The sequence below is a fragment of the Battus philenor genome, unplaced genomic scaffold (genome assembly GCF_028537555.1).
Source record: "Battus philenor isolate CCGP_79_NKW_IND1 unplaced genomic scaffold, ilBatPhil1.0.hap1 SCAF_16, whole genome shotgun sequence".
Lineage (NCBI taxonomy): Eukaryota > Metazoa > Arthropoda > Insecta > Lepidoptera > Papilionidae > Battus > Battus philenor.
This window is the reverse complement of record NW_027181678.1, coordinates 4,827,738-4,841,848: the sequence shown is the minus strand read 5'-3', so window position 1 is coordinate 4,841,848 and position 14,111 is coordinate 4,827,738. Positions and strand designations below refer to the sequence as shown.

General features: G+C 31.9%; 1 protein-coding gene across 1 annotated transcript in view; it reads left to right on the top strand.

The window, feature by feature from the left end:
• axo (axotactin) overlaps nucleotides 1–13,665 on the top strand; it is a 33,774-nt gene extending 20,109 nt beyond the window's left edge. Inside the window, exons 15-30 of the mRNA XM_068762101.1 lie at nucleotides 361–575; nucleotides 1,498–1,671; nucleotides 3,406–3,631; nucleotides 6,325–6,572; nucleotides 7,060–7,488; nucleotides 8,310–8,513; nucleotides 9,209–9,426; nucleotides 9,495–9,574; nucleotides 9,797–9,909; nucleotides 10,320–10,523; nucleotides 11,363–11,553; nucleotides 12,484–12,636; nucleotides 12,896–13,012; nucleotides 13,086–13,224; nucleotides 13,293–13,417; nucleotides 13,555–13,665. Coding sequence (XP_068618202.1) covers nucleotides 361–575; nucleotides 1,498–1,671; nucleotides 3,406–3,631; nucleotides 6,325–6,572; nucleotides 7,060–7,488; nucleotides 8,310–8,513; nucleotides 9,209–9,426; nucleotides 9,495–9,574; nucleotides 9,797–9,909; nucleotides 10,320–10,523; nucleotides 11,363–11,553; nucleotides 12,484–12,636; nucleotides 12,896–13,012; nucleotides 13,086–13,224; nucleotides 13,293–13,417; nucleotides 13,555–13,665 — 2,947 coding nt within the window. The remainder of the gene's footprint in view (nucleotides 1–360; nucleotides 576–1,497; nucleotides 1,672–3,405; nucleotides 3,632–6,324; nucleotides 6,573–7,059; nucleotides 7,489–8,309; nucleotides 8,514–9,208; nucleotides 9,427–9,494; nucleotides 9,575–9,796; nucleotides 9,910–10,319; nucleotides 10,524–11,362; nucleotides 11,554–12,483; nucleotides 12,637–12,895; nucleotides 13,013–13,085; nucleotides 13,225–13,292; nucleotides 13,418–13,554) is intronic.
• Nucleotides 13,666–14,111: the final 446 nt, after the last annotated feature.

Below are 14,111 nucleotides of genomic sequence, written 5' to 3'. Positions count from 1 at the left end.
CCCCCAATAACGGAGACCATAAAAAATAACAAGTATCTACCGAGTCTACATGCTTTATCTTCGACTACATCGTCGCTCGCCATCAGGCGAGCCGATGGTCAAACGCACACAGAAAAGCGATAACTTTAGTGACATAGACTTCCTCCACACACACACACACACACCCTCCACCCCACCCCCGCTCGATTTCTTACAGGGCCGGTTAGAGGCACCCTGCATCCAGTGTCTTTCAACGACTTTCATCTGTCATCTCAACAATTTACAATATCTATCAACAAGGTGCCGACGAATTTACCATACCTTCTATGCTGCGTTTGCCGGTCCGTGGTAATGAGAATATAACAAGAACTTCACTTTCAGAGGGTATTGTCCATGCGGCGTGAATGCAACGTGCGTGAATCCAACACAATCCTGTAATTGTGATGCAAATGAAAATAAATGGCACGCGGACGAAGGAATACTGCTGGATCCCAAGAGTCTAGGTATAACTGAGATGTTCTTTCTACAGCAGAAAGACTTGACAGAAGAAGCCCAAGGAAGAATTACATTAGGACCTCTGGAATGTGTTGAAACTAGTGAGTACAATATCTTAAACCTGCTCTTCTTTTGGTGTCATTTTTGTTCTTCTTTTTCATTTAGTCTTATTTTCATTATATTACTTTTTAAATTTTTTATTACTTAGAGATTAATCAGAGATCCATATCAAAACCATTTCATTTTGCAATAAAAAGTTCATATTAGCTAGGCCCAACAGAACAAAATATAAATATTAATGAAATGCAGATGAATAAGGAATTATTAAAAAATATAATGTAATTAATAAAATAATATGCTCACGTTTAATTTAAAACGCTAACTAACACGACTTTAAGGTTTCAATAATAATATCGCCCGTCATTTCACTGTGAATGATAAAATGATTATTCTTGCTTAAAGTTACATGCCTGATAGTCTGACATTTAAATTATTTACAACATTTATTCTCTTATATTTATTTCTAACATCAAAAGCTTTCATACATAAAATTATATATACATGTACGCGTGTAAATTTAGTAAATTTCCAACGTAAAATTAGTTAATTAGCTTAATTATTATTAGGAACAAACCCGTTGTAAACTATGATTCTTGGACTTTGCTGTTTTATGATATATTTTCCAGCCTCACAAAATCCTCTGTTACCTAATGACAGTCTTTTTATATCGGTAGAGTAATAATACTTTGCAAAACGCTTGTTACATTATCATTACGTTTACATTATTTATTATTTCTAAAACCATTGATTTTTGCACAGGGTATACTTATACTAATTGACAGCAAATGAGCCATATAATCATCCGGTGAAGACTTTTATATCTGTGATCAATCATACTGTACATAACAATGGTTGTTTCACCAGTCACCAGAAAATTGTAAATTCTCAAACTTATTTTGATAATAAGATCTTATATATTATTAAGTATTTTCTAGCACAATATTTTTTTACGTTTATTTAAAGATACGCAAAGATACGTAGTGACATTCACTACATCGCAGTCATACATTGAAGTGCCAGGATGGAGGAAAGGAGACATCGCATTTAGCTTCCGGACAACCGGAACCAGCGCCATTTTATTATTCCAACCGCCAATCAGACCAAATTACCCATCATTCATGGTGGCATTAACGAGTGGTAAGTTTTACAAAAAAGTGAATAATTGAATAATCAAATTAAATGATTGTATCCCTGAAAATTTTGTATACGACCGTGCGATCGGAATAACAATCGTAATAGCAATATCCCTAAAACTTTGGAATATAAAATTATGCGTTGTCGATACATGTTTCCTAAATATAACAATGAGTTTAACCTTTTTTTGAGTTGAACCTTACTACTTGAAAATGTCTATACCTTTAGACAAAGATTAGTTACTCTTCTACTTCCCATTCGCGTCAATGTTGATGAACTGGAAATGATGGCTATTACCATCAATATCTTACGAACTGTTTAATTATTCGGCTCTACTGCAGCTTTTTTTCAGCTATATCTCTCATTACACATTGATGCAAAGTATGAAAGAAAAGTGAAACCAAATCTATACAACTAAATACAATTGGAGTGTCTTTTTTAATATTTAAATAACCGTTTTTTTATTACATGCACATACTAATTTTTTTTAACTTTTAGTCTATATTTCTATCTGTTTTTTCCGACTAAAGTTTGAAAGGGCTGAATCAATTTTGACTACATACACTGGCCGTTAGCTGATGAAATAGGGAATAGCTTTTATTTTAGAGAAATTCTTAAACAAAAAAGAAACAAATAAATTCAACATTTTTGGTAAATTTTAAAACATAGTATGATGACTTTATATGCCATTTCATCTAATTCTGTTTTGTAATTAAATATACTATGCGACAAAAACTTTTATCTCAACAAATATATTTGGTCCATGTTTCTAAGGATTAAAAGATTTCCGTCCAGGCAGCCTATGTTATAAAGTATTGACTAACAATATTTCTCAACCGAGCCTATAAAAAGTTCCGAAACTGTAGTAAATTAAGCAAATAAAAAAGGGTTTGTTGTGCCGGAGGTTTGGCATAGTATTATTTACCTCCCGGGAGCTCCGGTGTGCAAAAATTTCGAACATATTTCATATTCGTAAAACCCTTTTTGGGCTGCACAACACAAATATTACTAAAATCGGATTGTATGAAAAAGTATTTGTTACCCATTTGAATGCAAATGCATTGTACAACAATTACCAATGCAAATTTCAAACAGTATAGATCTTTTACCCTATTTTATACCCTTGAACAATCTATTCCTTTTCCAAACACTAAAGAAAGATTGATCAAAAAAGCACATTATTTTATTTAAAATTATCTACGAGATAAACAAATTGGTATTTAAAAATAACCATAGTTGCCAGGCGTTCCTCAGTAGAATCAACATTCTGAACTTGGCAGTAGTATAACCAAAGATCCTGCGGATCCGTGTCGCACTTTCGGTAGGCTTTATAAGAAAGTTTGATATCTCCCAGAGAGCAATGACGAGAGCTATGCTCGAAGTTTCGCTGCAAGATCAAATAGAAGAAGATCCATAGAAGAACCAAAGGATGGACGCGGCTTGAGCCCTCACTGGGTGGATCTACGACATAATTAAAGTCACAGGAAGTGCTGGCAGGGCAAGATCGATCATAGTGACAATCTTTAGGAATATATAACTATACGGGAATATACCCCGTCCCGTCTATAGGCAAATACGATGATCACGATAATATAAAGAAAATTGAAATCGATAATATTATTTCTTAAATGTACATTATATCAATATTTGACGATTCGAAAGCGTATTCAAAACAATCAATATCCGTATTATAATAATTCTAAAACATATTTATATTTATGTCATTACGTCTTACAGAACATGAATTAACCTTCAACTTCACATTGAACACGGGCACCACTAGGAAGTTGGTGATAAATTCAAAGAGAAAGCTTAACGGCGGAGAATGGCACAAAATATGGATAGATTATAATTTCTACCACGTACGCTTCATGTTGAACACCGAGTACCAGATGTTGAACTTATTACTGGAGGAGGAATTTGGGCCGTTTGAAGGCTCCATGTTTATTGGCGGTGCCACAGCGTAAGTAAAAAAAAACTTTGTTCACTACACAAGCTGATTTGTTAAAAGTGCAAATAATTTAAAGGGGTGAAAGTATTTGCCACTCATTTGTCGGCAAAAACGTTTAAATCCTTTCTGTTTAATCATTCCTGCATAAAGTTATCACTCTTAAACATATTACATTAATTCATTTCTTCTATTGCAATACGACAGACCATTATCTTCTAGCAGTACAAAGTCTACGGACAGATTAGTAAACAATAATTAATTTTAATATATAATAATACCAATTTTTAAAAAGCTTCTTCTTACTGTATAATCATTGCTATATACTATTTTTAAAACCTATATAAAATCATGGAAACGATCCGATGTTTTAACATTATTATGTTAATCCCCCTGTAGTTATTACAAGAATTACGTCCTATTGTAATTACAAATGGTAAAGATTTTTAAAGAAGATATTAATGAAGATTGTATTTGAATTTTCTTGCTATACTTTCATGAGGTTACTTATTATATCTGAAACTATTGATTTTTCAAAGTTGGTATATTAATCGACAGCAAATGGCGTACACGTTTAGTCTTATAAAGCAATTGCATTAATTATATCCAATCACCATGTGTAATAATGTAACTAATTTTCATGAAGATAAGAATAAAATAATACTACACTTTATTTTTCAGTAAAATAAATTAATAATATAATAAAGATTGCATAACTCATTATTTTATATTGTACTGTTAAACTATTTCGTTTAAACCAATAATCAAATTGAGGAAATAAAATAACAATTTTCTGTTAGTAACTGAACCCGAACAAATGTTATCTAAATTTGCAGTCTCTTCAATACATTACATTCCGGGACCCCCATGTATATCCGATCATTAAAGGACCTTTAACCTTCCTTAAATTTTATAGCCACTACCTTTTTAAGTCCATAATTACAATCCAATAGGGTCGATAACATTTAGCGAAAATTAAATCGAGAATGCCCACATGCCATTACATATCCTTTTTTATTGCTAATGTGATAGGCTTGAGTCGTAACAATTGCTACCCATTCGACCTTTCAACCATAATATTACTTTATCGAGATAAATAAAACTAAATAACTATAATAAAATCATTTAAACCTATTAAATGTATCCAATAAATAGTAGATCCGGATCTAAAACATACAAGATAATTGGTTATAAAGCGTCATTTGCGGTCAATTAATATACGGTACACCCAAATATCAATAGTGTTCGAAATTTAAAATTATTAATAACATTACGATAACACAGTATACATTTTTTTTTTCGAAATAATAAAATTTATTATTATTTACTAGCTGTCCCTGCAGGATTCATACTAAAAAAATAATGTAACATATTCGAGAGTGATTACTTTATTATTGGAAATAGATGCAAAAGCTTTAAAGCTTTATGCTGCAAAATTACCTAAACGTTTAAAGCTGATCTTTAAATATAATAATGATTGGGTAACTTCTTTATCTTTATAGAAATAAAAGAAATATTTCATTCTTACTCTTTACGTACCAAATATGTATCAATAAAGTGTAATCTAATTTTCTGCGTTCGAGAAAATTTTTACATCAACATTATCCGTTTTTATTGTCATTGCAATTATGCTGTTTGCCTGTAGGCGTTTATAGCGTGTGTTTTGTGACGTGGAAGAGGTTAATGCTTGAACCACCGTCATTCCAACTATAGGAAATCCACTGTTAAACATAAACTGTTGAATAGATTTCGAATAATACCGTTTAAAAGATACCTGTATTTTACATTTCCTAATTACGATAGGTCCTATTCGGTGCTTAAAATTGACCTTTTTATATTTATTAGCTCCAAGAATTCGCTCTAAAACCTAGGGCCGTCATATTATATATTTAATTAGATTGGAATACCGCCAAAATCGTATGCGGCCACTTCATGGATTCACTGGTTTAAAGACTCCTGAGAAAAAAGCTTGATGTGGGCTGACTCTAAACGTATTTAGAAAACTAATGGAAGTTGTCCCAAGAGAACCGAAAGTTTACACTATTCCACTGCTAGAAATCGGTATTCCCACATCATTCTCTACTATTCACATCCACACACTTACGGTCAATTGCTTACAGACATATAGGAACGAGGATGTAACAGCTAAACTTCTTTATAAACTGTAGGAGCATTTAGACTTGTCAAGAGCGAAAAGCAGCTCATTTCTGTATCGGGCTTCCAAAACAATATTGGTAGAACTATGGTCGCAGACGGTGAATGCCAATGTAATGCAAAAAGACCTACTTGAATTAGTTACGCGATTAAATTACCCCGTATCCGGCCCCTTTCCTAGCAACACGATGTACCCGGCACCTGCATGGTAAATCCATGAAGTGCTGACCAATTACATATTAAAATTTTAAAACAATTAGAATCAATGATATTTCAAAACGGCATAATTATTGGCACGTGCAAAACAATAAGTTCCAATACAATATACATATCACGTATAGATTAGAGAAACTATTTGCAATTAATAATGTGATTATGACAAATATCAATCTTTCAACATCGTTAATTTTGCGCAAAAACGATTTTTTTTTTATCTTGAAAATACACGAATCAACAATTTGCATTATAATCTGTTGCCGTAAATAATACAACAATAATAACAAAATAGCCCCCATTGTAATTACGAGAGATTATTAAAACAAATAAAATTACAGAGAACATCTGAAAAAGTCAGCGGTGCATCAAGGTCTGATAGGCTGCTTCAGAGGATTAGTCGTAAACGGCGAAGTACTCGATATATACAGCTACATGTCGGTCCATCTATCAGAGATTATAAAGGACTGCAAACCATCTTGTGTACCGAATCCGTGTCAGAATAAAGCCACTTGTAAGGAGCTTTGGTCTACATACGAATGTATTTGTAAAAATCCTTGGGCACATCTTGGAGTACACTGTGAGGAAAGTGAGTAAAATTATAATTAATGAACGGATTAAAATAAAACAAAATGTATGCTTAAAAATACTATTTGTGTCTAAAATTAACGAAAACTTAAATACAATCGTAATATAATCGCATAATTCTTATATAAATCATTGTCTAATTTTATATAATCTAAACATAGATTGGAATATTAAAAACTTAATTGATATAATCAAACATATTTTTTATGAGTAAATGGTAAATTTCTCACAGCCAAAAACTATTTTTCAATGCACATTAAAGTTATTAATATTTTTCCTTAAACAAAATATATTACAATAGTGTAATTCTCAGTTTTAATAAATTACTATAGCAGACACGTTTGCAATAATATGATGTAACAGCTTATACATTTTAGGAAGTAACTTGTATGCACAATAGCAATTTTTATCTGTATAACATGGCGTAAAATCCTAACATAATTGATGTTTCGCATGCATCGTGTAATGTTTTATCACACGTTTCGTAGATATAAATGAAAAAGCATTGACGTTTCAAACGAAAGAAGCATATTTAAAGAAGAATTATTTGGTTGATAATGAAACCGATGCAGAGAAACACAGACTGAAGAAGATGATGATAGAGAATGTATTGATGAACCTGAGAACGTACGATGACAACGCTTTAGTTCTGTACGCTAATGACAATCTCAATAATTTTATACATCTGTTCATTCATAACGGCACAAAAATCATTTATCTCTTTAATGATGAAGATGAAATCGTCGAAATGAATGTCACTTACGATAAAATTAATAAAGGAGAAAGTGTGCAAATTGCCATCATTAGGACAGAAAACACTACAACTTTACACGTGAACGATAAGAATAGTACAATTGGTAGAGTAGCGAAACTTCTATTCAACTATACCAATAAGCCTTGGATTAACCCAGAATTAGGTAAGTTTTGTTCCAGGAACGTCTGAAATTGTAGCTTATCTCTAATGTAGTTGTAGTAGTTGTGTAAATAGAAATTGTGAACTTAAACTCGAGTACTTACTTTACGTTTATTGTCTCACCTAAATTTGTCTGGCAGAAATTATAGCTTTACAATTGCGATAGTTGAAGCGATTTACAAAATGAGGCGCGTTTTGACAAAGGATTTCAGAAACATTATACTGAAGAGAAGAAAGTACTTAAATTATAACTGTTAATTTTCATATATGATTGAGATATAAAGTTTGTTGTTGAGTTTCGTTTTAATATTAAAGCTTAAAATTTTTAAATCTTAAAACAAATATCATGAACTAATTGAAATCGAATAAAAAAAAGATACTTGCCATGTGATGTTAAGAGATTTACAGATGTAAAATAATACCATGGAACAATAATTGAATATTTTAAAAACATGACAATAGATGTGAACAGTATATATAGATGTTGCGTCGCTTTACAAATTAAATCACAAGGTGTTTATATTTTGATGATAAATTATTATTTTATTAAACTTGGAACACCTCGTTATAAAAAGTACAATACCGTAAATGAAGCAGACTAAACTTTTTTAAATGGTATTTACTGTTTTGTTTTGTGTCAAAAGATTATTTATATTTTTTTAAACTTTAATATTTCATAGTATATCCGTGACTATCTATTTTTCTTTTACATAATGCATGCTATGTCACCTTAGGCTTAAGATACACATTGTTTTGTATTGTATTTTCGAAATCAACTTTATTATTTCTTTTATAATACCTTTAAATTAAAATAAATAATTTTAGAAGTAATACGGCCACAAAGACCACCGGCACCTCCGACTGATTACTTCCAAATGAACCTCGGTGGTTACGATCCATATTCCCTTCATTTAGCACCAAGAGCGAACCTATTACCACAAGGAGGATACGTGGGCTGCGTTAGAGGATTTAAAATAGCTGACCACGTTGTGGACTTATCTCGAAAAGCCTTACAGAATATTGACCAAGGTGATTAAAAATTTATAAGTTATTTTTTTATAAGTTATAGAGGATATAACGCAATTTAGTTTTTTCCTAATACATAAAATAAAAAGTATGTAAGTGTTTATAACACATATCTGTACTTTAATGTAATATAGGCCAAAATATTGCATTCACGAGATGATTTTAAAAAGAATAAACTTTAGATAGGAATAAAATACATTATACATATTTCGTAACATTTTTCCTTAATAAAAACGAAATATACATTTACTTGTGCGAAAAATATGCAGAAACTGGTTATTCCAAAGTAATTTTTGTGTGAGAAATTATAAGTCCGTCTTTAATACAACATGCCATCGAGAAATATATATATATTTTAAATACGCTTTTTCGTTAACAAAATACTATTTTAATTCTATTTTTCATATACATCACAAAAGTTTTTATTAACATTAAAGTTGTAAACATTGCTTAGAAAATAAACTTTGAGAGCTTTTTTGTAAAAACTTTGAACAGGATTAGACGCAAGCAGCCAACGGAAACCAAAACACCAACTAACAACGTTATCATGTTGTTGTTTAAACTATAGCTATAGCCAAGACCTCTCCAACTGCAGAGAGAAAAGTTTTTGTTTAACTAAACAAAGTCTGTTCTTTATTTAACTTAGTGCAGAGAAATTGTTATTCAAGCTGTTTTTTAATCACAAATTGTGTTAACAGATTTAACGGGAGTTCTACCGGAATGCAACATGAAATGCGATTCTGAACCTTGTAAGAATGGAGGCGTGTGCACTGAAGACTTCACTAATCAGGAAAGTAGCTGTGATTGCGAACTAACTAGTTACTTCGGAGAATACTGCATGGAGGAAAAAGGAGCTGATTTCAACGGGGAGAGTATATTACAAAGAAAATTTGTTCTTCTAGGACCAGTACTGAAAGTAAGAGAAAGCTATTTAATATTTTAACCAGATAAATTACAAAGTTCACGTTTGATTTATTATTTTAGGTTAAAATAAAACTAGCATTCTCTAGTAATGATCTGAGACAGAAGAACACTGTACTTTTACTAGTACAAACAGAAAACAAGTAAGTAAATATTTTATGAAAGAATAATTATATATACTAACTTTACTTTTAAACAATTTTATAACTATAATATGTTATTTGTTATAATCTCATTTTATGTAGCTGGGATAAGATATTTTTATTTTTAAAACGACAGCACATAAATTTATATACAGTTATGTTTGGCCAATCATAGATAAAAAAGCCAAAACCAAACTTAATTATCCTTTTTTTATATCTCAGACGCAGTTATTATCTGTTAGTGGCAATCACACAAGACGGCTATCTAAAATTCGAAGAGGATAGAGAAGAAGCCGCTTTTGGTGCTGAAGTGAAAAATAGAAATTTTTTGAACGGTAATTCTTAATCATGAAAAATTCTGATTTTTAATTAATATTTTTTATCTATACATATATTTTTGTACGTGTTTCGTTACACAGATTTTAAATCGATAAAACTTTTACAACTTTGTACCTTTTGGGAACTTTTTTTACTACAATATTAAGATAATTATTATGGCTTAAAATTATGATCATTGTTATTATGCCATTTTCATGTCATTTTACTACACAAAACCACTTTAAACACATTATTAAAATTTTTGAATTAACTACCATATTGCATGTCTAATTTAATTCTTTACATTAAAAAATACATTTACATAAAAACAGTCATAACAAAAATATAAACACGACGTATTTTTGGACGACTATTTGTTTTTCTCTACATTTATAAGCAAATGAATTAATTTTAATCAATTTTCTAGGTGCACGTCACACAGTATATTACACAAGAGTAGGTCAAGAAGCAAAGCTCTTAATAGATAGAATAGAGGTCCCGCTTGAGAAATTACCCCCTCAAGGGCTGTGGGAGGTGTTCGACGTGGGCTCTAATGAAGTGCAAATAGGCGGCTTGAACACCACTGACCCCCGACTTATGATCTACAAGGGCTATAACGGGTGTCTTTCCAGTACGTAATTTTTAAAATTTAACTAACGTTTTTCGTACAAAATTTTATACAATGGCTTTAAAATGTTTTAGTTTTGTTCATACCTAGACAGTTTTTTTATTTTTTATTTGTTTATTTGAATTAACAATTAAATTTTTATTTGTTGGTCATTATTCCGTTAGGGGCTATACTAGTTATCAACTGTAGTGAAGTGGTCAGAAACCTATTCTTTACACAGTGATATGTAATTTCGTATTCGTAAGATTTAAGATGAAGGGTGATGTCAATATAGAGGAATTCAATCTGTCTTTAGTTTCTGGGGAACTGGGCTCTTCTGGCATTCTTCTCAAAACGTGCACAGATGGTAAATGATCTTATGTGGTAGTAATACAAATAAATGAATAAATCCATGAAGAATGTCGTTAATGTCATCCTCCCCATAAGGAGGAGCTAAATCTGACTTTAGTTTCTCTCGAACTAGGCCCTTCTGGGATTTTTATCGTGAACTGTGGTTACTTTAAATGATCCTATATGATAATGATTTGAATAAGTAAGCAAGAAAGAGACCAATATTTAGCCACTTCCGCACATGCAGTGGTAGTCGTACAAAAACGTGCACCGCCCGGCAGCCCGCTGATAAATGCGTATGCGGCAAACAATGCGATTTACACAACTGCCACCGTCAAGTCACTCAACACGTGTTTCACCCCTCGACGGGGCATCTTTAGGAGTTATGTTACACCGATTAGTGTCAAACACAGAGTCGGTGTAACACTAATCGGTCTCTTTCTTGCTTAAGATGGACTTCCGCAAGGTAACGCCTGATAGCATTAAATATTGAATACGTAAATTTCCCATAGATATATTTGTGGAACTGAACGACTATGAGATGAAGCCACTGGAAGAATACATGCTGTTCACGAGGTCCGACGCAGAGAAGGTGAACGCTGTGAACGCGCGAGGAGTGCGAAGCGCTCAGTGCTCTGCCGAATTTGACGATACGTGGCCCGAACACGATCAACTCGCTTCGCATAACGGCAGCTTTCTCATTGTAAGCCTAAATAGGTTTTATAATCACATCGAAATATAGTTTAATAAACAAATATTGATAGTCTGGAATTGGCTGAAAGATTCGTGAGGGGCAACCACGAACCGAAGAAATAGTACAAGTCACAAGAAGGTGCTGAAGTGAAATCATTCATTGTCTTGTCAGGCGAGGCCTATACCTTGCAGTGGCCGTCTATCAACTCATATGATGATGAAATAGACATCAAATAATTGCCAAAACATTTTCCAAAAAAATATGGAGGTTGCTATAATTAGATTATTACTCATTTAAGCCGTAAGACGTCCACTGTAAGGCATACGCCTCCCCCATATATTTCCAATAGGACTGGTTTGATAATGAAAACAAAAATGCTTTTCAACAAAATCTTTAGACAAATTTATTTCCGACATATACACGACGAGGATTATTCATCAAATATTTTAAAGATATTTTGGAAAACATTCTCATTACCATCATCATTATAAACTTGAATTATTTGAGAGCACACCAAATAGCCTTGAACCTCGACGTACTGCAATGTTTACCTTAAGACGCGGTACTCTCTCACATTGTGTCGTATTCGTATTGTTGGTTTGTTTAGAATTCAACTTTAAAATATTTATGATTATTACTTAGTTGACTAAACAACTTTTTATAAAGAAAATCTTAATAAGACTTAAAGCTTACTTCATCATCCATCCCCGTTTTTGTAGTAAGGCTTCCATTGCTGAACGCATGCTGCCTCCATTGATTTTAAAAAAAATCGGTTAGTAGTGGTTGTAGGTGGACGTATTACATTTTTATTTTACTACTCTGAAATAACAATTCTTCCTTAACAATTGTCTAAGCACGGTGACAAAGGCAAAAAAACTTTATCTTTTGTTAAACAGCAGTCGTTTATTTTCGTAATCATTGAGATTTTTTTTTCGGCAGAGCGTTGATAAAACTTGGGTAGAAGATCCACCAGCGAGGGCACCCTACGACTCCTTGCACCAACAACCCGACACCGAGGAAGAGAACACCGACAAATTCTTTATAGCGTTAATTGTAATATTTCTACTGGGCCTGTGCTATTGCGGCTCACATGTAAGTATTTTTACCGCAACTGAACAATCTATTTTAAATACAAAATCTAAAATTAAATCTCAATAAAGTACTGAGTTAAGTTGGATTCACTGCTAAAGAATACTTAAAAGGTATTAAGTCTTCCATTACGCAATGTCATACTACTTGCGTACGCAATATACTTAATTTCGAATTGTCTCATAATAAATCGTTGATTACAAATATATCAATAATTAAGCTCTGTAATACTGAATGATCGTTAATAATTGCTTATTTACAGATGTGGCGAACGCACAAAGCTCATAAATTACGCCTAGAAAAAGAAACAGATGAAAATATAATGCGCAACAAAGAGAAAGCTATAAAACTACAAGAACCTAGTGTTTCATTCTTACAGGTTCGAATTTATTTACTACTAGCTTTAATATATTTAATAAAGTATAAAATACATAGGAAAGTATAATTTTTAGCTCAATAAGGATGACGGCGGTAAAGAAAAAGAGTCGGATTTGAAGTCGAACGGTGTGACAATAGACATAATTCCTACAGTTATTATTGAAACAAATGAAGAAAAACCAGTAGCAAGGAAAGGCTCTTTAAGATTTAGAGGTAAATTCAAACCTTTGTTTTAAACAATAAGATTTTACTAAACACTATAATAAGCGTTGTTGTTTTAGAGATTCTAGATAAAGATGTGGCTTTTGAAACGTTAGAAGAAAAAGATGAGACATTAGAAAATGACGAGAGCTCGGAAAATGGTTCTGAGGACGAAGAAGAAGAAAATGAAAACCAATCCGATACGGTATGTTTATAAAGACAATAAGATAAACGATTTTTTAATCTGTAGAAATTTTCATTCTTCTGATTTTAGGGTATCTGTTAAATATGTCATCCAATGTTCCGGTTAAAATAATTACTATTACAATGTATTTTTTAAAGGACAACAACAAACCGTCAGAAGACACATGTGATGGATCCCCGTCGTTGCCTAAGCAATCACTTTATAAAATTGATGAAGACAATTCAATCGAACTAACATCAACCGCCTAGTTGAATATGTAACTAGAAAAAATTAATATCTATACAAAATAAATGAGTCGTATTATTTTATCCTTCTTTACTATTTAAAGGCATATATTTAAATTCAATAACTGATGAATATGAACTCCACATAGTAATAACAAAGGCATAAATTTAAATAAACCATTTAAAAACATTTACTAAATCTGGATCAAACCCTCATAAACACAAATAGCACGACTAGCTTTATTGACAAAAATCTTGTTGAGCTTGTAAACAACAAATAACAACGGTTAAGTCTAGCTTTCCTACAATGAGAAGTGTTCTATAAACTTGAAATTGTACAACTATAAACTAGATGTCAATTCAGTGATTATGGAAGATATTTTCTTTCGTGTACAATCACGAAGTACATAATGAAAATGAAATATAGTAAAAAAAGTATCAGAGGACAAAATCTACGGGCTAATATTGAA